The 24,130-nt window shown below is 53.2% G+C and overlaps 1 protein-coding gene across 3 annotated transcripts in view; it reads right to left on the bottom strand.

Annotated features, from left to right (window-relative positions):
- The window catches only part of DSCAML1 (DS cell adhesion molecule like 1), a 320,759-nt gene that overhangs the window by 139,470 nt on the left and 157,159 nt on the right, over positions 1-24,130 (bottom strand). For all 3 annotated transcript variants that reach the window (XM_044997070.1, XM_044997071.1, XM_044997073.1), the window contains exons 4-5: positions 8,380-8,526; positions 1,699-1,977 (exon numbers count right to left, since the gene is read on the bottom strand). In XM_044997070.1, coding sequence (XP_044853005.1) covers positions 1,699-1,977; positions 8,380-8,526 — 426 coding nt within the window. The remainder of the gene's footprint in view (positions 1-1,698; positions 1,978-8,379; positions 8,527-24,130) is intronic.

Genomic DNA, 24,130 nt, shown 5'->3' with positions numbered 1-24,130 from the left:
TGGTCTCTCTCCCTTCTCTCCCCGGGAAGCATTAGCCTGACTGCACGTGAAATGTCAGTGCACAATAAGCCAGGTGTGGCCCTGACCTTCCTCAGAGTCTGCAGCAAGGGCCCCTCATCTTAATGTCACCCCCACACACGCTCCTCTGCGTGGTGCGGGCAACATGCCCACCAGCCAGGAGCACGGGGGGCAGGCAGTGCCTCCCCTGTGTATCGTTTTCGCTTTGACTGCACAGGAGCTGCCCTGGCAGGCTGCGTTTGGAAGTAGACATCACAGCGGGCTGACGTGCTAGGTGTGACAGGCCTGCTCTGAGCAGAGACTTCCCTGGAGCTGCTCACTAAGCACGCTGTTCTGTTCGGTGGGGCCTCCCCTTCTGATCCAGCCCCATGCAAGCCCGCCTGCTCCTCCACAGACACGCAGAACATGCTGAGTGTCGCTGCAACAGCTGGGGCAAACACGCCCCCCATCCCCAGGGGCATGCGACACAGCTGGGTTACTGGGGACAGAGGAGATCCCCAGGACCAACGCGTGACAGAATTTACTGTTTGGCTAGAGTTTATTAAATATAAAATCAAACAAAACACAACATGCAGGCCCCTAATATAAAACTAACACTAATAACCCAAGCAGTCAGACATTGAAAGTCTCTCAATGTAGCGCTCTGGTTTTCCACCAATCCCGGTCTGTTCCCTCCATTAAAATGGTAAATCTGGGGCTCTCGGAGATATTTTGCTGCGATATAAATAAACAAACTTCTTTCAAATGCTCTGAGCTGTGCATGTAACACCACACTGTGCTCCGGCACACAGCACAGTTAACGTCCTGAGCCTGCAATGTACAAGGCTTTGTACAACAGCCAGGGCCCAGAGGGCTATTTCATTTTGGTCACCCACCCATCTCATGCAGTTCTGGAATGGAGACCATGCTACAATCCCTCAGAACCCCCTGCCCCATGCAAATCAACAGCCCTGGGATGACCTTGGGCGCATCTCCAGATTCCTGACCAGAACTTTGGAACAACCCCAGAGAGAGCTGCCCCGAGAGAAGCCATCCCAGGTTTAACAGAGGGCCAAGGAACGCCGGGCCAGGACTTTGGGAGGTTGGAGAGGACGGCCCCGCCCCGGGGCATGATCAATGAAATCCAGTTGCGCACCTCACTATTACTGATTTTTAAGGAGAAGCCAGTAAAATGGGCCATAACACTAACGCACAGAACATAACCCATGGCATGTAAAACCCACGCAGGCCAAGGCATCTGGGCAACCAAATCCAACGTGCACGGGAGAATCGAAATCCGGCAGCAGTCACGACTCCCCTTTAACGCCCACTTTGGCTGATTGTTCAGGCTCTGGGGAGTCCAGGAAGGCCCTTTCTGATCTGAGCAAAGATGGGCCTGAACCGTGGACCTCAGATCCCACTTGACCCAAAGTCTGGAAGTGGGAGGGGGTGGGATCCACCATCTTGGCCCATGCCCAGCTCCAATATTAATAAAATGAGATGAACAAAAACCAGGATTACTGTCTCTGAAGAGATGGATGGATGCTTTCTAGAGATATGCCCACCCCCCATTCCCCAGATGTGCCCACTGCCCCCAACCCCCGTTCCCCAGATGTGTCCACTGCCCCCAACCCCCATTCCCCAGATGTACAATGGAGAGGCCCATAACTTTACATTCTCCATGGTTTGGTCAGCTCTCACCTATGACTGTGAGGGTCCCGGTGACCTCTGCCGACCCGAAGGTGTTTGTGACCTCACAGATGTAGGTCCCACTGTCCTCCACGCGCAGGTCACTGATTGTCAGTCCTGTGATGCGCTTGGTCCACCTGCTGTCTGCAGGGAGTGGGCGCCCGTCCTTGATCCACCGGATGGCTGGGTTCGGGTACCCGGAGGCGATGCATGGAAGCTCCACCAGCTGGCCTGCCTTTACCTCCCTGGACTGAAAGCCATCTAGGATGGTAGGAATGGATTCTGCTGGGTCTAAGAGCAGAGGGGAAACAAGCTGCTCAGAAGCAGATATGGAGCAAAGGCCGACACATCCTTCCTTCAGCCTGCACCATCTGGCTGGTGCATGACGTGGGCAAACTAGAGTGGTTGGTTATAAACACTGGGGACCCAGGAGTCTTGTCTGAGCCATCACCAGGACAGGGACACCAGGGAAAGCCTGTGCTTAGTGCCCTGGGGGCAGCCACAACCACAGAACTCAGCTACGAACCCTCCAGACATGGGCTCTCCTCCTCTGAAGGCCCCTGGGTATTGTAGATGGCAGGACAGCCCATGGCATGGCCAGGAACAGGACAGCCAGCTGCAGCCCTGGGTCCAGGGTGAACACATGCTGCTGCTTTCGGGCCGGCCAGTGCAACCCACCCAGCCTACGAGCTGCCAATTGCAGCACGGCTTGCATGCACCTGTGGGGGAGGGACAGGTGTGACCAGGGAGGCAGGTGGGGGCCTAGCGTGTACTCAGTGAGCAGGGCGACTGGCCTAGGGTGGGGCAGTACCTGGGCTGACCTCCCCCCCCCCGGAAGGTAGGGGGAGACACGCACTATGAGAGGGTGGGATAAGTACAGCACCGTAGGAGCTACGCAAGGCCACCTAACCAGTGCAAGAGACACACGTTCTGTGGTATCTCTCAGCATTTACAAGGACAGGGGCCCATCAGGCGGCCAGGAGCGGAGAAAATGAACCCCTGAGTCTCAGGCATGAAATTCCATTCCAGGAGACAGACACGGCTTTCATTGCACCCACACTGCAGTAAAACGCCATGACATGGCAATACCGGCCCTGGCCAGCCCGGGGCCAAGCCAGATTGAGTGGGACACCCCCCAGCATGGGAGAGGACAGCGCAAAGCCCGGGAGGGGTGAGTGGGCAGGGCGGGGGCGTCCTGTCCATATGAGAAGACAATGTGAAGCCTGGTGAGCGGGACCGGGGGGGGGGGGGTGTCTTGTCCCCAGAAGAGGACAGAGCAAAGCCCAGGGAAGGGGCGGTTCCTGTCCATGCCCATCGGGGGGGGGAAGGGGGGGGACATACTAGTAAGGGGTCTGTACTTCTGGTCTGCCCAGCTGCTAACCCTGTGGCCCAGCCTGCCAGTCCCGGCGGCTGACCTAGCTCCACCTCCTTCCCCGGGGCCTGCCTCCTCGTGGGCAGGTGTTGCCAACAGGAGCCACAGAGCCCTGCCCTTCAGACAGCTACTTGGCTCAATAGCCATGGGGCGCAAGGCGGCAGCTCCTGGATACTCATGACAACGTGCAGGTCCTCAGCTGAGAGGTGCGTTGGGGAAGGACACGGGGCCCAGCAAACCCCGCTGTGGGGTAGCTACGTATCATCCCTCTTCTACTGATGAGACATGGAGATAGAAGTGACATGCCCAGGTCACACAGCGAGTCGGTGCCGGAACCTAGGAGCCCTTCTTCCATTCTCCATCCAACCCTCTGCTCACCACCAGCCCACACTGCACAGCCAGGGCATGGCCACCCACCAGTTAATACAGGAGCCAAAACCAACACAAACAAGGCCAACAAACATATGGCCGAGAACTAGGGATTCGAAGTTGATTGGTGCAAGGGGTGATTTGAATTCAAGCCGAGTGAAGTCCCTCCCGATTAGAGTAACTTAGGCAGGCAGTGAAGCCTGGAGCTCCCGGCGACACCCGGCAATACAGACTGCGCTGTCTGCTGCAGTATCACTTGCATCTTCGTCACATCGCATCGGGCTGCTCACATACCGGCCTGTCACATCAGATCACATCACAGCCCGGTGTCATGCTGCATGGCTTGCCAGGCTACCCAACTGGCAGCTGTACTTCACTTCCAGGTTTGGGGGTGGGGTGGAGTAGGGCGAGGTTGGAAGACAGGTGGGCAATGCAATCGGCAGATGAGCTAACTTAGATGAAAGGCGGCTGCATCTGGTTCTGCATAGAGACCTGCCACTAGAGTGATCCCTTTCTGGCCAGCCAGCCCTGAGCCAAAGCCCCTGCACCTCTTCCAGTACGTCCTGACGATGCACCAGGAATGCAGGGGGTGTCTGTGCCTTCTCCCAATCTCATTAACCTCCACGAAATCGCCCCAGCGCCACCCCGTCCTGTGTCACTTTGGGGGGAGTCAGTGGACAGCAGGGAAGGGTGAGGACAATTGCCAAAGTGTGCAGGAAGCCAGGGTCAGCTTTCCTGACACGTCTCTGGATGTCACCCCCCAAAAACCTTCTAAAGCCCTGGGATCCCCATATGCACCTGTGCCCAGGTACTTCAGTCCTGACCTCTAGTGCCTCCTGCTTTCCCGCCCTGCCCCCCACACCTCACACATACACACAACTCAGCCCACAGCCCTCCTGCTCATCTGCAGCACCCCTGGCACTTAACTCCTACCCAGGCTCCCCACAGCCAGCCCTGCCGACGCCCTGCAGACCCCAACACTCGCGCCCCCTGCAATTCCCTCCCATCCCCCCACACCCAGCCCTGCCGACGCCCTGCAGACCCCAACACTCCCACCCCCTGCAATTCCCTCCCATCCCCCCACACCCAGCCCTGCCGACGCCCTGCAGACCCCAACACTCGCCCCTGCAATTCCCTCCCATCCCCCCACACCCAGCCCTGCCGACGCCCTGCAGACCCCAACACTCCCGCCCCTGCAATTCCCCCCCAGCCCCCCACACCCAGCCCTGCCGACGCCCTTCAGACCCCAACACTCGCGCCCCTGCAATTCCCTCCCATCCCCCCACACCCAGCCCTGCCGACGCCCTGCAGACCCCAACACTCGCACCCCCTGCAATTCCCTCCCATCCCCCCACACCCAGCCCTGCCGACGCCCTGCAGACCCCAACACTCGCGCCCCCCGCAATTCCCTCCCATCCCCCCACACCCAGCCCTGCCGACGCCCTGCAGACCCCAACACTCGCGCCCCCTGCAATTCCCTCCCATCCCCCCACACCCAGCCCTGCCGACGCCCTGCAGACCCCAACACTCGCGCCCCCTGCAATTCCCTCCCATCCCCCCACACCCAGCCCTGCCGACGCCCTGCAGACCCCAACACTCGCGCCCCCTGCAATTCCCTCCCATCCCCCCACACCCAGCCCTGCCGACGCCCTGCAGACCCCAACACTCGCGCCCCCCGCAATTCCCTCCCATCCCCCCACACCCAGCCCTGCCGACGCCCTGCAGACCCCAACACTCGCGCCCCCTGCAATTCCCTCCCATCCCCCACACCCAGCCCTGCTGACGCCCTTCAGACCCCAACACTCGCACCCCCTGCAATTCCCTCCCATCCCCCCACACCCAGCCCTGCCGACGCCCTGCAGACCCCAACACTCGCGCCCCCTGCAATTCCCTCCCATCCCCCCACACCCAGCCCTGCCGACGCCCTGCAGACCCCAACACTCGCTCCCCCTGCAATTCCCTCCCATCCCCCCACACCCAGCCCTGCCGATGCCCTGCAGACCCCAACACTCGCGCCCGCGTCAATTCCCTACCATCCCCCCACACCCAGCCCTGCCGACGCCCTGCAGACCCCAACACTCGCACCCCCTGCAATTCCCTCCCATCCCCCCACACCCAGCCCTGCCGACGCCCTTCAGACCCCAACACTCGCGCCCCCTGCAATTCCCTCCCATCCCCCCACACCCAGCCCTGCCGACGCCCTTCAGACCCCAACACTCGCGCCCCCTGCAATTCCCTCCCATCCCCCCACACCCAGCCCTGCCGACGCCCTGCAGACCCCAACACTCGCGCCCCCTGCAATTCCCTCCCATCCCCCCACACCCAGCCCTGCCGACGCCCTGCAGACCCCAACACTCGCGCCCCCTGCAATTCCCTCCCATCCCCCCACACCCAGCCCTGCCGACGCCCTGCAGACCCCAACACTCGCGCCCCCTGCAATTCCCTCCCATCCCCCCACACCCAGCCCTGCCGACGCCCTTCAGACCCCAACACTCGCGCCCCCAGCAATTCCCTCCCATCCCCCCACACCCAGCCCTGCCGACCCCCTGCAGACCCCAACACTTGCACCCCCTGCAATTCCCTCCCATCCCCCCACACCCAGCCCTGCCGACGCCCTTCAGACCCCAACACTCGCACCCCCCGCAATTCCCTCCCATCCCCCCACACCCAGCCCTGCCGACGCCCTTCAGACCCCAACACTCGCACCCCCTGCAATTCCCTCCCATCCCCCCACACCCAGCCCTGCCGACGCCCTGCAGACCCCATCACTCCCGCCCCCTGCAATTCCCTCCCATCCCCCCACACCCAGCCCTGCCGACGCCCTGCAGACCCCAACACTCGCACCCCCGCAATTCCCTCCCATCCCCCCACACCCAGCCCTGCTGACGCCCTTCAGACCCCAACACTCGCACCCCCTGCAATTCCCTCCCATCCCCCCACACCCAGCCCTGCCGACTCCCTTCAGACCCCAACACTCGCACCCCCTGCAATTCCCGCCCATCCCCCCACACCCAGCCCTGCCGACGCCCTTCAGACCCCAACACTCGCACCCCCTGCAATTCCCTCCCATCCCCCCACACCCAGCCCTGCCGACGCCCTTCAGACCCCAACACTCGCACCCCCTGCAATTCCCTCCCATCCCCCCACACCCAGCCCTGCCGACGCCCTGCAGACCCCAACACTCGCACCCCCTGCAATTCCCTCCCATCCCCCCACACCCAGCCCTGCCGACGCCCTTCAGACCCCAACACTCGCACCCCCTGCAATTCCCCCCTGTGAAGAAACTGCCATGGTCGTTTCTGGCCAGTGGAGAAATGCTCAGGAAGGAGTGGGCTGGAGTCATCACTCATGTGTGCTTGCGACCTTGGTGGCATTTGAACAGAGCCTGTGGAGGTGAATGGCCAGTGCTCTATCTTGCTGTACTGCCAAGAGCCTCTCTAAGAACTCTATAATACCCAGTTCATAATTAATATATTGAGGGAGTTAAGTCCATTATACTGCTAAGAAAATGGAAGTCAATGTAAATAACTGATCGGCTGCCTTTTGAGAGCAAGAGCCATAAATTAATACATGGATTGGAGCTCCTTCCAGCACGAGTCCTGCCAGCTTGGCCAGGGCACAGCGCCTGGGTTTTCGCTCTACCCCATACAGATCCCAGGGGTTCCCGTGTCAGGCTCTGCGACAGGGTGCTGGGCAAGAACTGCTGACTCAGCCCTCTGTCACGCCAGCCCCGCTGAAGGGAAGTTAATTAGAGCCAGCTAGAGAAAACCTGCACCTAGTTGGTGAATGGGAAACAGCTGCCCGCCCTCTTAGCCTGGGGTATATAAAAGGCTGCGGGGAAGGAAGCCAGGCGGGGGAGCGGAAGCAGAGCAATAGCTCTCCCACACCGGGTGCAGACACCAGAACCCAAGCTGGGTAAGGTGAAAAGGTTGGTAGGATCACAACCTGTAAACAAACGACACCAGTGGTTTCTGAACCCCGGGGTCGGTCTTTGAATGACATTGTCAGCACAGCAGGGGCAGGAACCAAGAGGGCCCTGCAGCACCCTGCTACAGGCTCCTGTCTGCAGAGTCACACGGGGAACATTCAAACCGGACAGGAGCCGAGCCCCTCTCTGCGGCTACTTGTGCTGGCTTTGTCTGGCCAAGAGCTAACGCTTCTGGGGGTGAACAGGAGGATAAAATCTTCCCATCTCCACCGTTTCCCCCCAACACACACCCAGGCTTTCGCTCATCCTCATTCTCTCTGTGTTGCCCCCATCTCCACACACCCACAGAAAACAAAGCAAACAAACAACCCCCGCCCCGGTAATATAAAGGCCATTGTCTGCTGACTGGAGGAAACAGAGAGAACTGAGGCCAAGATGTCCCAAAGTGCCTAGTGACTCTGGGTGCTCAACAATGCAGAGTCGATCTGTGGAACTCGTTGCCAGGGGATGCTGTGAAGGCCAAAAGTATAACTGGATTTAAAAAAAAGAACTAGATAAGTTCATGGAGGACAGGTCCATCAATGGCTACCAGCCAAGATGGTCAGGGATGCAACCCCATGCTGTGGGTGCCCCTAGAATCTGACTGCCAGAAGCCGGGACTGGACGACAGGGGATGGCTCACTTGATGATTGCCTGTTCTGTTCATTCCCTCTGGGGCAGCTGGCACTGGCCACTGCTGAAGGATAGGATGCTGGGCTAGACGGACCATTGGTCTGACCCAACGTGGCCATTCTTAACTCGAGACACCAGAAAGGGTGGGTGCTCAGCTCAGCACTGTCTGAAAACCTAGCCCCTTTCAAGGCTCTCGTGCTGGGCTTCCCAGTCTCATTAGAACCTCCTGAGCTGTCCTTTTACATGCATTTTACATACACGTTACCATTTTGGGAGAGTTCTGATATCATGGTGACAGGGGCCAGATAGGAAGATTCGAGACACAGACTCAGGTTCGGCTCCAGAGACTTACCTGACACGGACAGCCTAGCCCCATTGCTCTGGCGTGTCTCTCCACTGTACTTGTGCTTGGTGATACACCTGTAGGTGGACAAGGCATCTTCCTTCTGCACGTCCGATATGTACAAACCTCCATAAAAAGTAATAAAAAACCTATTTTCTGGGGACACAAGCAGAAGAGAGGGAAGAGTCTGGTTATTGCTCTGTGTTTGATCAAACTAAACATATTTCATCACTAGGCAGTAAGAAGCATCCCAGGGATGGGGTGGGTGAATGCCTGCTCTGCAGTGAAGCATGCACCTGTGAATCTCTCAGTGAAGATACCATAAAATAGGGGAACTCCCAAGGAAGTTGCATAGAGTTACCAAAAGGAACAAGGGCAAAGCTGAATTCAGGGGACAAATTCGTCCTTCACTTGCCCTGCTGCACCTCAGGAGCTGCGCAACTGCTAGCACAGGATGAGAGCCCACTGTGGTCAATACGGCATCTGGGCAGCCCAGACAAACCAAGGGTCCGACTCCTCCCTTAGCTCAGGGGCTGCAGTTTTAAACAGGTATCTAAAATCAGGCCTAGAAAGGAGAGAGCTGCAGCGTATGTTCATATCAGAGGCGCATTCAAACGGAAAGCCGGCTGTGCAGATACCATTCTGCATGTGAATGAGTCTGCCCGAGAATGCAAACCTGGGGTCAGGGCGCCCCAATACCTGGACCGGGACATTCCATAGAAATGGTGTTAGACACCCATTTTAGAACGTATTTGTTGCTCACAATCTTCAGGTTAACTTAAAATATACCCCTCATCTGACTGAATGTGCTCCCAATAGAAAAGCTCAACAAGAGTAAGCGGTGGTGCCGGCTTGTTGCTGAAATGCACTGGACAGACAGAATTTAAGGCTGCACTCTCAGTTCTGGCACTGGCCTCACTTCTGGGTCTAATCATGCTCCATTTTACCATGGGCAAACTAGTACGTCTCTGCAGTGCCCCTACAGAGGCCCAATTAACGTGCGGAAAGGGACCAGAGATCCTGGGCCTGGGAGGAGCATGAGAGGCGGTTCCATGGTGGCTTGTTAAAGAAGGCAGAGCCAGGCGAGAGGCAAGCTTACAACTCCAAACTCAGACCGCGCTGCTGAGTCTCAGCATGCCCTACTGCAACCTGGCAATTAAAAGGGAATCCATCCTGCCGAGTCAATAATTAGCTCAACTTACTTAGAAGCTTGCGAAAACAAATATCTTAAGTTGATACTTGAGCACCAGGGGGAAGATTCCAGAGGACAGCAGGTAACAAGCAACATAAACCAAGCCAGCTGGACTGGTGAGAGTGTCCACACAGAGACATTCCGGCACCGAAGCACAAAAGTAAGGTTTTTCTGGCCATGCCTCAGGCTAGCGAGCAGGCGAATAAGGAGGCATTAGCCCACTCATTAACCTGGTCCCCACTTTATAATTCACCATGAATATTAATACATACTAATGATCAAACACCTGTGTTGTGGAAGACCTTAGCAGCAGCATGAAAAGGAGGGCAAGCAAATGGCTTTGGAAAGAGGCTAACATGGCTTTCCCCATTGGGAAGCACACTGCATCCTGCTCTAACAGCGCTCACAATTCCTAATGGCTAGATAGAGCCTTTCATCCCCAAAGGCCACAAAAAGATTGGGCCCACCACTGCAATGCAGCCACCTCTGGAGCAGGACATGGCAGCTGTTCACTAGCAGCACAGTGCTGCCACATAGCACCACTGCACAAGCCTGGAGAATGTCAGCAGAACGTCATTTCCTCCGATTTTGGCCATGGAAATGACCAGTGCCATGGGAATCCTCAATGACCACAGATGGGGGTTTTCTCTCTCATCTGAGAGATGGCTCATCCATCAGCACAGCACCCCCTAGCCACAGACCTGGGAACAGGTTCGATACCCATTGAACCTAGGACGGGGCCTAGCGTGAGAATCAGCTTGCACCGTTTGGAAGTAGCCTGGACAGTTCTGTACTAAGGCAAAGGAAAGAGCATCTTTTATGCCCACAATGGAAGCAGAGATCTTCTGAAGTGAGGGAGCCAGAAGTCTGAAACCAGTCTGGCACAAAGGCACACAAACCCACTCCCTGATCCTTCCTGATCCCCCGCACCCAGCAGCTCTCACAAGCAAGTCCAAGGACCGCCCTCAGAGGAGGCTTCGTACCACGTAGCATAGCGGCAGCAAACCATGTCACAAGGCAGAGCAATGGTCAGCCCCAACTCCAGCCGGCATATTTCCATCTCAGCATAAGAATGGCCCTACTGGGTCAGACCAAAGGTCCATCCAGCCCAGTGTCCTGTCTACCAACAGTGGCCAATGGCAGGTGCCCCAGAGGGAGTGAACCTAACAGGTACTGATCAAGTGATCGCTCTCCTGCCATCCAGCTCTACCCTCTGACAAACAGAGGCTAGGGACACCATTCCTTACCCATCCTGGCTAATAGCCACTGATGGACCCATCCTCCATGAATTTATCTAGTTCTATATAAGCCAGATATTCATTTATCCTACTCTAATTGCAGTAAGAGCAAGTTCTGTGTCAGGGATTCTTAACAGAGAGAAAAATAGTGACTTCAATAAACAATTAACATTCATCTAACTTAACAGAATGCCTAAATAAACACAGAGACTGGAAAGCCACATGCAAAAATGTCTTTAAGGTCCAGTAACTCAATGTCCGGCCCTGGAGCCAAAAGGAGACCTGACAAGTAATCAAAATGCTCAATCAAGGAGTTATTTGCACACTCTGGTTTGCAAAACCTGGAAGGGAAGGAAGGGAGAGAGAAGAGATATGTCTATCTCCCTGTTTACAAGGAGGGGCTAGATGCTCATTAGCCAAAATCTGCATGTGTTGTTTTGTCTCTGTGTTATGACATGGCAAAGTCAATGCCGCAGCACACACATAATTGCAGAACAGTCGTAGCTCTGAGCTGTCAATCTGAAGTATCGAGGGATTAATACAAACGTCCAAAAAAGAAAAGAAAGAAAGAAAAGCCCCACAGGTGCAATTGCAATAAAATGCAAATAGATCATTAATGTTTCATCTCTCAGCAAACCAGTAAGCACAGAATATTGGCTGTACTGGAATTTTAAGCAAGGGGGGAGGCAGTTTCTATGGCAACGAGCAGCCACTGCATCTTGCCAACTGCTGCTCCACAACCCTGACTGTCCTCATTCCTCCCCCCACTATTTTTTTGTGCATATATAATTGCGGTAACATTTCCAGAATGCCGTGTTACTCCTCCGGAAACAAAGGCTTCCCGAGCCAGAGCGCTGCGCAGCGCGAGAGAGGGAGTGCAGACAGCAGCAGTAGGATGTTCAAACCTCTGGAGGGACCTTCCGTAACATCAGTTCTGCATGTTTGATGAGAATCAAATTATGGCCTGCTGTGGGGGAAATGGATGAGGAACCCGCTGAGCCCACACAGTGGAGAGTGAAGAAAAACCCAGGGAGACCAAAGGAAAGGGGGGATTATCCCCACCACAAAATGAATACAAATAACGCCCTGACACCTATTTACACATGGCCTCCCTGCCACCAGGCCTGGAATGGCCTCCATGAGGTTATAAGAACCCTCCCTGCCCGCCATGCAGAGGGGCTGGCTGCCCAGGGCGGGGGAGCCAGCCAGAAAGCCAGCCAGAGGAGTTGGGAGTGCTAGAGGTGAGGTGGACAGGGAGCAAAGCCGGGTGAGAGGGCTGTGAGGGCATATGGACGTAAGCCATGTGCTGGGCCAGAAAGTACCAATATTGTTCCACCTCAAGCCATTGGACTCCACCGGGGAAGCTTGGCTCGGACAAGGGACAGCAGCTCTGCTAGCTGAACAGGCTGCTTGTGCTCGCCGTACACGGAGCAAGCCAGGGACCCAGCGAGGACAGCTGGGATGTGCACCTCTCCAGCCAACTGGACCCTGGTACAAAGTACGTACAGAGAGCATTGCTGGCTCTCTCTGAGCTTCATGAGCACTCACCAGCCCTGACTCAACTCCCCAATCCCTGGGTGCCGGGTAAAACCTGGAGCAAACTCGCTGGGTTGGTGGGAACGTTTTCCTAAGCTACTTCAAACGCCTGGCCAGGGGGCACGTTCCCCAGACACCAACAGAATCGGCATTGGCGGAATGGTGTGTGGAGGTAGGCAGAGCAGGCAAACAGATCTCCTATTTATCCCAGCCTGCTGCCTGGAGTCACTCTGTGAGTATGGCATTGCGCCTGGCGGCCTGGTGCCAGGCAGCTGCCACTGAGCTTTATACAAGAGCTCAACACCCGAAAATCAGGCCATTCAGAACAAAGGGCCCATGGACCATTAGCGCCATGTTGATGCTTCTCATGTGCTTAAGGAAGGCAAAATGGCCAGCATTCTCCATAAACCCAACTGCAAGGAGCATGGCGAGTCCTTCACTCCTCTCAGTCTGTGTGGGAGCCACTCAGATTTGGACGGAAACATTCTGCGAGAGACAGACACACACCCCTGGGACTCCTTAATAAGCCGGCCCTCTCTGCGGGACAGGACTTCCTGGACCGGGGCACACCCTGTCCACACCTGGAACTCCGCTAGTCACTAGCATGTGCCACATTGCCAACCCAAGGGCTGAAGTATCATGAGTCACAACCCCCAAACCCATGACATTTTAAAAAACAACAAACGTGTCCTTTCTCTTTCCCTTCTATCCTCTGAGCTGTCAGGGGTTACCTTGTCCAGCTTTTCCTTGCAACCATGAGGACTGGAAACTTATTTTCCCCAGTGAAAGCGGAGATTATCCCATATTCACATGACTCCAGAAGCTGGGGCTCTAAGAAAAACACCAACCAAATATTGAGAGACTCACTATCAAGTGACAATAACTGGCAACACAGCATGAGCCTGTGGCTCTGCCTGGGTCTACAAGTCGAGTTCTGTATGAACTGAGTTATGTACAAGCTGTTCTAAAGTTTGTAGGGATTCCATGACCGGGGTATCAGGGAGGGGAGAGCTTCATCTCTGAAAGTAAGTGCAAGATGGGAACCAATTACCTGCATAGACAGTACCCTGCAAGCCATTCTTCCCCTGGGCATTCCCCAGGAATGGGGAGCATGGGGTCTATGGACGTTCCATCATTTATCTTCACAGCAACAAGAGAGTTTAGATGTTAAAACCTTCTGGGCGTGCAGTGGATTGGTCCATTTGAATATTGTTAAAAGGTTGAATCTCTTGAGTGATGACGAAAGCCCTCTGCACTGGAAGTAATAAGCACTTCGCCCATTGCAATATACAGTTTTAAAGGCACCGTGACATTAAATTTAGGGTCTACACAACCTGATGGCGTCTCTTCAATTTTTAAAAAAGGGACAAATAACTTTGTCTAAGAGAATTACACTGGTTGGCGGGAAAGACGTGGGCAATAACCGATGTGAACCATTCCAACTGAGACCTCCCCAAAGTGACTTATTGCCAGCTCCTCTGGCGAGATTAACGGTGATGGCTGTGGAATAAAGTCAAATCTTTCTGCCTGTCAGGAGGTGGGAAAGGTTTACGGGAAGCAGAGGATTAAGTGCATCTGTGGCCAGACTGAAGCTGCACAGTTTTAACAGCGCTCAGAGCTGGACACGACTAGCAGCCTCTGCAAATAACCTTCCAAAAATCCCACTACCCAGGGATGGTGCGGGGAGGAGAAGTGAGCTGGAGAGGATGGAGGAGAAGAGGACTCTGGCATCTCTTACTCCTCCATCCTCCTCTCTCGTGTTCCCACATCACAGAAGGTGGATCCAATGCACCATGCTCCCCGCAGGACATGAGGGTAGAAAACAGGGACACATCAACTCCAGCAAGGACTAAAGAGCCAAATCTGGGGAAGGAGGCAGCCACTTCAGACTTGTCTTGGGATCAGATTGTCTAGACAGAGACGGGTGCATCTTGGCGAGCGGACCGCAGAAGAGTCTCCATACATGGCTATGTTTTGGCAGGCTACTAGGAAGGTATCCCCACCCCCAAAAGCACATACAAGCCTGGGGCATTGCCAAAGCCCGTTTCCAGACCCAGAAGCCTGTAGTGGCCAAGAAACCACAGTATCCATCCCAGGGGCCTTCCAATTTCAAGTGAAAAATTACAATCAATACAGGTTACCAGTTCCTGCTCTATCCAATATAGATTTATAAGAACAATGGGGTCAGGGCTGCAGGAGAGAGCACATTGTATAGTTCATAAGACTAATGAGAGAACTTTCCCTTGATACTCTGAGGCCAATATTTCCTTGTGCATTCTATTGTAACTGCTGGGGGATCAATAGGTGCCAGCGTTTATGAATTAGCTGTGGTTTAGCATATGCATCCCACGGCATCCAGGGCAGCCAGTGATTGTTGGGAGCTATTTCCGGCCACGGGTAAAGTAACGACTATCTCCCTGGGGCAAAGATGGGGAGGGAGGCAGGGAAGCCCTGAAGACGAAGGCTGTGATTTTCAGTGTACCTCGGCTTTCCTATCCTGCCTTTCAACGTAGCTGTCATCTGGAGAGGGAAAGGGAGTCTGTGTCCTCCAGCTCAGCAGTAATGGAAAATCTCTGCCACCTGGCATCCAAGCACAGGCCTTATTTTATAGGCCTGCTGCCCGGACCATGTTACCCCTCTGTTTCAGTCTATCAACACCCCTTCAGCTGCCTCCCTCGAGATCCTACACAGCCCAGATGCCAAGGAGACCACCCCCCACTCCAAGTCAGCCACTGGGGCTTTGCACAATAGGCTGCCTCTCAGCACAGCCACTGTAATTAGAAGGCTGACCTGCCGGCCGGCAGCTTGGCACACACCTAACTAGAGCTAGGCTAGATTAGACACAGATTAAGGATCCATCCCATGGATGTTAAATAGAAGCCATCAGTTAATCCAAATGTAATAAGCACTGCGAGATATCCGACAGATGTATTTACGTTTCCCTGCATACATAATCCCGGGGGGGGGGGGTGCAAGGCAGTAGCAGGTTTCCTACCCCTTTCAAAGGCGACATTTCTCCTGTGTGGCTGTACAAGGCTGAGTAGCACAGAGCAGCCAAACGCCCATACAGAACACGTCCACCTTCAAGTTTCATGGGCAGCTGCAAAATAACTGATTCCAGCTCATAAGTGGGTCACGCTTTGTACCCAAGACCTCCCTGTCCTCCTCCTCCATCCTGGAAGAGCAAGGCTTAGCTCGAAAGAGATAATATGTCCTAGAAACATCGTCTTGCCTCCACAATGGCTTTGGGAGTCCGAGGTCCAGGTGCATCTCTCAGCCCTGCCTGAAGGGGCGATCTCCTGGGAGCGAGAGGGCAGTTCCGTCTGCAAGGCCCCAGGGTACACAGTGTGTGTGCGATAGAGACACGAGACAGACCCCGGGAAAGCAAGCTACCCTCTCAGAGCAGGGGGTGGCCAGCCCAGAGCAGGAAAGAGGCAGATTGACGGCATGTAGTGGGGGGAAGTTTGCACAGCCAGTGCCCTTGCTGCTCCCCCTGACAGTGGGGAGAAGAGGATCTCCAGTGGCGCCCAGTGGGGACTTTCTCCAGCACTCAACTTACAGGAGCATATTTAAACCCTTACCTGACTTGTAAGGAGCAAGAGAACTTCCTCCACATGAAAGGGGAGGCTACGCCTGGGTTGTAGGATTGCCAATGTCTGAGTGGGGCCGTCTCAGCCAGCCCAGTTCTCTGCTCTCTGCTCCACCGTGCAGTTTCTGCTCGCACAACCTAAGGCTCCAATTAAGCATTCCACTGCGGTTCCATAGGTATCGTTCTTTTATGTGCTCACATTTTAACTTGAGTCTCAAAGGGACCATTCCAGGAAGTGATTTTAAACAATAAAAAGAGGGATGCAACATCGGAATGACCCACTTTCACTCTGAAGAGCCTGGGCTGGGATTTGAATACCTTGTGCATACTAAGCAGCCAGAATACACACAGGCAGCAGGTAGGGTCTCTGGGGATGGGGTACCTTACAGAGCCAGGGCATTGGCCTCCCTGTGCAACGCCCGAGAGAAGCCTGTGCAGGGAGGCTTGCTTACAGAGCTGCCTCCGACAGCTGAGCAGCAAGGCAATCTAGACCTCACTGAATCCCTTGCCATGCACGTGCCGAGCCGCTGACCTCCCAGTGACTGAGTGCGGCGGCAGAAATGCTCCAGAAATTAACCCACCCCCAACACCATGCCTGATCCAGCTTCTGTGCTAGGTGGGATTCCCGTGTTCTCGACCCCTGGACAGCAGATGGGGAGGGTGCGGACATCTCACAGGGCTGGGGGCATTTGGAAAAACTGGTCCTCTCTGAACCAGCTGCAGCATGTGACACTGAATAGATGCTGAGCCAGAGAGAGGAAAAAAGTAAAACAGGAGGCATGAAAATTGGGGAGTCATGAAAGGCTTTTTTCTTTCTGTCCTTGGTCTCTTTTATAGGCACATCTCTATCTTCCCCTGTTAGAGAATTAACACCCATCTCTCATTCGCCTAGTGCAACAAGATTTTATTTCTAATTATGCTGTAATAAAACTGGGAGCACTCCCAGGGTTTCCTCCAAATGACTTGTAGACACTCTGCAAGATTGGATCCCACTCGGCTTCATTGTAATAGCATCTCCCTGACATTCATTAGACATGCATGAAGGGGACGTTTTAAGAATGGAATTGCATTTAAATGGATTTTCTGAGCGAGGAGAATGACACCAAAGAAGAGAAAAAGGAAGGGAGGAGGTTTTGAAAATAGGATGTAACTGTTCCGGGGAGTGGAAATAGAACTGCCCGACTCCAAGCCCTTTCCTGAACATGCTGCGTGGTACCAACCGCAATGCCCCTGTCATTCGGCGGCACCCGCTGGAGGCCCACCTACGCCCAAAGCATTACCACAGAAATAGCTGCTCCTCTGAAACAGAAATGCAGATGTTATCCTGCAGATAAAATCGCTAGCAGGCCAGCCATAGGAGCTGTGCTGCACAGAGGGCCCAGACACTGCTGGCTGTGTGACTGCCCCCACGACGGTCAGCCCCTGAAATTCTCACATAGTGGGCACGCAGTGGGATGCATGAGCTGCTGGGGGCGGGGGTCAGCTCAGGTCACTGCAGAACAAGAGAAGCTGCTGAGGGGAAAAACTAAGTAGGTGCCAGCTCCTCCTAGCCAAGGCAGGACAGTTCCCTGCAGCACATCCTCTAGTGCTTTGTGCTGCTTAGCTCTGCAATGTCCTAGCTGATGGGCCTGGCCCCTCTCCCCTTGGAAGACTAGCCCACAGCCAAAGACGACTCACTGTCCAGATATTCAGCCTTAATTTGCCCTTCTTTAATTTTTCCATAGACCGTAAAGCCATGAGGGGCCACTGTGCACTGCACAGGCCCTAGGACTGCCCAGGTTGAACGACAGCCACTAAGGGAGAATCCTCCACGACCCGGGGTCAGTTGTTCCAATGACTAATTACACTGGAAAATGTCCACCTTATTTCCAGTCTGAACTGGCCTAGTTTCCACTTCCAACCATTGGATCTTCGGTCCAGCAGAACAGGTGTAACAAGAGCCCATTATTAAATACATGTGCCGCATGCAGATACTTACAGACTGTGTTCAAGTCACCCCTTAACCTTCTCTTTGTTCAACTGAACAGATTGAGCTCCTTGAGTCTGTCACTACAGGGCATGTTTCCTAATCCTTTAATCATTGTCGTGGTTCTTCTCTGAACCTCCTCCAATCATCAACATCCTTCTTGAATTGAGGACACCAAAACGGACCCACACTCCCATAGAAGCCAATCCCAAATACCGAGTTTATATTACCTCCCGACTTGATATGATCTTTTTTATGCATCCAAGGATCACATTAGCCCTTTTGGCCATAGCATCACACTGGGAGCTCAGGTTCAGCTGATTATCCACCATGACCCCCAAGTCACTGCTTCCCAGGATAGAGTCCCCCATCCTGTAAGTATGGCCTGTGTTCTTTGTTCTTGGATGTATGTACACATTTACATTTAGCTGAACTAAAAGGCATACCGTTTCCTTGTGCCCAATTACCAAGTGATTCAGATTGCTCTAAATCAGTGACTTGTCCTCTTCACTATTTACCACTCCCCAATTTTTGTGCCATCTGCACACCTTATCAGTGATGATTTTATGGTTTCTGCCAGGTCATTGATAAAAGTGTTAAACAGTGTAGGGCCAAGAACCGGTCCCTGCGGGACCCCACTGGAAACACACCCGTTTGATGAGGATTCCCTATTTGCAGTTACATTTTGAGACCTGTCGATGAGCTGTTTTTTAAACTGTTTAATGTGTGCCATGTTCCTTTTGTATTGTTTTAGCCCAGGACTCCAGGTTAGACTCCTGTGCACCCCCCTACCTGCTATTTCTATTGCTTCAGCTCCCAAAATGTAGTCCAGGCACTGTCCAAATGCAGAAGTAGTCTCTGCCCCAAAGCACTTCCAAACAATAATTCCCCTCTATCCTCGTTTACACCCATGGAGCTGCTCTGTCACCTCGTTTGCTATCTAGGAACCAGACCACACAGGTTTAGCTCTTCTAATCTCGCTAGGCTTCTGAAGGCATGGCCATACGCGTTTTAACGTGAGAACTGCCAGCCACTGTAGCTGAGCCTTAGAACTCGAGTTTGACTGTGTAGGATGAATGCCACGCCCTGCTCAGGGCTGGGACTGCACTGCTTTGGTTTGAATGTCAGCCCTTCAGTAAATCCTGCCTTCCTTTTTACACTTTCCACCTGCTTTTGGCCTGTCATCTCCCAGCGTTAAAGAGCTCTCCTTGGACTGCTGCACCCCAACTATTATCGCCAAAGGCCCTTTTATTCCTTGTACTTTGCAACACTTCCTTCTCCCTGCAAGCTCCCGCTAATTAGCACTGCCTTCCAGCCAGCCCCAGACTCACAGGAACACTTCCTCCCATGAAATGGCTCTGGGTAGTGAAAGGTTAAGCTCATTCACAAGACGGATGCTATTTCACACACCTCTCACCTGGAGAGAGACACTTCCTGCCTCTCGCATGATTGATCCCCAAAGCCATCTCTAAATCCACCTATTATCATCTCAGGTTTCACCTCATCTGATGCGCGTGAGGTTTAACACATCTACCTCTGCCCTTTAATAGATGGCAATAATTATTCATCATTTGCAAATGCTCTGTTCTTCCTTAATGTCCCTATTACAGGAAGTCTCTCCTTCCAGCATCCAAGGCCCACTGCACGGGGCCCTGCATTAGCATGTGCACACCCCCCTCCCTCTGAAAGAACTCTGCGCTTCGGCCAGGCCCACCTCTTGGTCTCCACAGCAATTGTGTACATTGGCAGAGTCTTACTGCCCGATACTATCGCCCCGCCAGGCCCTACACAGGCTTCTGAGAACCAGAGAATACAGATTAATTTTGTGGATGCTAATCCCCTGACAAATCCCATTCCATGCATTTCAGAGCTGCAATTCAGCAATGGGTGCTTTTCCAGTCAATTGGCTCTTCGGGTTTAAAAAAGAACATCAGGATCCCAGTCTATCAGTAAAAACGCCACATTTCCCCTAGCCTCCAGGTCTGGTTTCGGTTTTGATCACTGCATTTAAGCCTGGGAGAGCCAACAGAGCTGCAATGTCTTCTCCTCTACCAACAAGTGTAAAAAAAGAGTTAAAGAACCATCCCTGCTGTGCCAGCTGCCATCTGCCACATCTCAGTTCCTGCACCAAACACAGCTCTGCACCCTGAATTCAAATAAAGCAAGCTGAGGATCCACAACTGGGACTCTTAGTCCAAACCAATATCCCCTTTTTTTGCAAAGCAATTATTGCCAGGCCTATTTAAGCCTCAGCTGCAGGTGGCGCTCTCCCTCTCGTGTCATGCCCGAGGCATTTGGAAATGTTTTCCATCTGGAAGCTCACATTGGGTGTCCAGGTTTTGCAGGTCAGAACAGATGTTAGTCAGCACAGGAACAGGGGGTTTACCAGACTGGATCAGACCTATGGTCTATCTGACTTGGTCTCCTGTCTCCATCCGTGCCCAGCACCAGCTGCTACCGAGTAAGGTGGAAGAAACCCCAGAAAGGGCAATTATGGAATAATTCTCCCCCAGAGCAAAGTTCCTTTCTAACCCCCATCAGCTGGTGGTTGGCTTAGGACCTGAAGCATAAAAGTTTATAGCCTTAGTACATTTCTATCTTATTTTATGCAACTGGGGGATCTGCTTCGCCATACAAATGTCTAATATATTTATATATAAACATTATATTTTATATAAGTGTCTAATATATTTTTTAATCCTGCTGAGCTTGAGGCTATGCTGTGGCTAGGAGTTCCACCAATTACTTCTGAATCGTTTTAAAGATGTATTTCCACTGGCTTGTTGGAAACGTTCGGCTTTTCAGGTTCATCGGAGGGTTGCTAGTGATTGGGAAACTGGGCAGTTTTTTCAAGCAAGTGTCCTGCAAATATTTGTGCAGGGTTTAAAACAAATTGGCCATGCCTGTCTGTTGACCCTTTCAGCTGTCACCTTCCACCAGAAGACTGGCCAACAAGTTCCGCAGCAGGAACATCCCTGAAAGAAGCAATTTTTAAATGCAGAGCTTGGAAAGTATTTGTTGAAAGAAATACTGACTTTGTAAAATCAACTGTCCCTGTCCCAAGAGTTCTGGAAAGTGAGGCATTACTATGCAGCTTATGTGCCCTGTCAAAACTCAACACCAACCAACCAAACGACATGGTTTGTATACCAAATTGCCACCAGCAGTTGCTTGGGCACAAGCCACATTTCAAGAATTAGTCACCAAAAGTATGGCAAGTAATTAAAAATAAACTAGAAGAAACAAATCTGTTCATAGACCCTCAATGAATATAAAGAAGAAAAATTAATTGAATAAATTATTCACTTTAAAAGGGGCATTGTCAGGTTAAAAATTTGTTTTGAAAAACACAAATTTCCTGTGTTAAATTACAAAAAATCCTGTAAATGTTTACAGCCAAAAGGCTATTAAGTATCCTCATCTCTTCCCTATTAATGCAGTTTGTGTACTTTTTGCCTCGCTCAGAAATATACCAGAATACGCCCTTTGGTGCATGAGAAACTGGAGGTTTTAATGCAGTAGCAAAATGCTGCATTGTGAGCGCTGCAAACATGGCATGTTTACATCGTTAAGCAAATAATTTTGCATGGATTTTTTTTTTATTTAATCAAACACACTGCTATTGGTCTTATGCTTTTTAAAAGCTTTGCTTTCTCAAAATCTACATTTTGATCTAAATTCAACCTCAAAGCCCCCTTTTAAAGGATCTTAGAGGAAATTCCTCAGGCAAATTTTCCCCCCAAATTTCTTTATGTATAGCGCCCAGTTGTCGGTGAACAGGACCTAAAACTGGACCCACCTTTACAGATATGTGCGCATGACTTAATAAAACTGGTATGAACAGAGACCTCTTTTAATAACTTCCTGGGGGGGGCATGTATTCTGTCAGTTATAAAGAATTATTAAATTAAGGGTAATTATTTATCATGGGGCAAATTTCTGCTCTCATTTTCACTGGGGTAAAACCAGAGTTACGCTACAGGAATCAGTGGGTTTACAGTGGTAAATGACAGCAAAATTTGGTCCATAAGGTTTTAATGCATCTGCCTATGCAGCTTTCTATAAAAGAGACAGTGCTATGAGAAGAGCGGCTGCCTTCTAGTACAAGGCAGAGTATTTCTGAGTCGTTTTATTTATATGCAGAAGTTACTTCGGGAAAGACGTCACTATCACTAAAACAAACTACCTCCACGCCTCCCCACCAGCCAGCCCAGCTGCCTCCTCCACGCCTGGGTGACAGACTTGTCCCCTGCATCTCACAGGGAATAGGGCTACAGTGTAGGAGGCAGCTCGTGGACTGAGGGGTGCGGCAATTTCAAGAGACGAGGCTTCTCAGGGAAAGAGTTAATGGGGGTTTCATGTAAATTAGCCCTAACGACAGCACGGCACCTGCAGCTGCAGAGTGCACTGTTCTGGCAGATCAGCATTCACACTATCACAGAACGAGCAGGAATTAATCTCCCCGAGGTGGTCCACAGACGCCTAATACCAGCAGAAAATTACAGAACAGGATGAGGAACATTACAGAATGAATAGGAGGGGACTAGAGATTTCCATGGCTAATCCTGTTAACGAGACAATTTCTTATCAAACTCATTATGTGCCAGGGAGAGGAGGGGGAGCAGGGAGGAAAGCCAGTTGGGGGGCAGGAGAGGGAAGAAAGATGATGCCTTCCTGCCTGTGAATTATAAATGGTAAGTGACGGACGTGGAATTGTTGTGAGCTCCAGTAACAGAGTCTGCCCTGCAGGCTACAGCCACGGGGCTGCACAGGCTGGCAGGGCCGGACACCGCTATTGGAGTCACGCCTCATTTCTCATTTGCAAAGCTCAGGAAATCAGACGGGGAAGCACTTTCTCCCCCGACAGTCTCCAGAATGCGCATGGTGCCTTGGGGAGCAGGGGACCCAGCGTAGGGTTGCCAGCCCCCCGGGATTGTCACGGAATGAAACCTCCACGATTACATCCAACCAACACTGGCAATCCTAGCCCAGCTTGAGGCCAAGGAGGGGAACCAAAAACAGGCCAGTGGGGACCAGGGGACCCAGTTCCAGGGACTGGGGCCTAGCTCCGACCCAAGCAGCGACCCAGTTCTGCTCCAACAGGAACTCAGAGAGCCGGCTCAGGATCAGTGGGGACCAGGGAACCCAGGTCATGGTCAATGGGGCACCAGAGGACCCACTCAGGCCCAGAGGGACAAGAGGACCCAGATCTGGACCAATGGGAGTGGGGGAGCCAGGTCCAAGCCAACCAGACACTCACCTCTGGGCCCATGGGGCTGGGAATGACATTTTCAGAAGCACCTACAGAAGTCAGGCACCAAGGCAAGTGTTCCCATTTTCCAAGTGGCATCGGGGCCTTGGCTAATGGGAGCCAATAGAATCAGGCTCCTCGGTGCCTAAAGTGACTCCTGAGAACTGCCTTCAGGCTCTTGGGACCATGCGACCCCTGGCTCCCCCTGAGCCTCAGTGGGGGCTGTGCTTGTCTCCCTCCCTGTCTAGCTCCTTGAGGCCGTGTGGGAAATCCCACCCCCAAAGTAATGCCAGGGTTTTCAGCCACCATCCCACAAGACATTCCCAGCCAACTGTGGGGCGTGGCCCAACCCCAGGGCCGGCTGTTGGCTTCAGGCAGTGGCTGAGGGATGCCCTTGTTCTCAGTGACATGGACGGGGTCCCTAGAGTAGTGACTGGAACCCCTGAGCGAAGGGGAGCTGGCGGAGGATGCAGCTGGATTCCTGGCAGGAATGGGCCTCTGCCTGCCCCTCACCCCCAACACCTCGGCCAACCCGGGCTCTCAGAGAAGCGACACCTCCATACGTCCCCACAGGGCTGACTCGAGCTCTGCTCTTCGGCAGCTCCCGTGCCTCCACTGTCCCAAAAATCCTTCTCCAGCATCACTGCCCCAAGAAGTGCGCTCCAAGGAGGGTACAGCAGAGGCCGGAGCTCAGCACTCAACAGCCTCTCCTTCCTGCACCTCTGCCACCCGTGGGAATGCTTGAGGGAAGAGGGGAATCTTGCGCTGCGCGTGGAAGATAGCAGGGGTAGGACACGTCTAGATTTCCTTTGGGAGGCGTTGGGACAGCTAGAGAGGAGGCTCATGCACCAGCTCCCTGAGGCTTATCCCTGGCTCCCATAGCTGCCACACAGGAGCCCAGGACTGGGTATAGCTGCCCACGCTCTCCCAGGTCACCTGTGAGCATCCACACTGCATTGATAGGCACACCCTGCACCCAGCCAATGCC

Source organism: Mauremys mutica, chromosome 22, assembly GCF_020497125.1.
Source record: "Mauremys mutica isolate MM-2020 ecotype Southern chromosome 22, ASM2049712v1, whole genome shotgun sequence".
NCBI lineage: Eukaryota > Metazoa > Chordata > Testudines > Geoemydidae > Mauremys > Mauremys mutica.
Note: the sequence above shows the minus strand (reverse complement) of the source record. Positions and strands in the feature narration are given on the sequence as shown.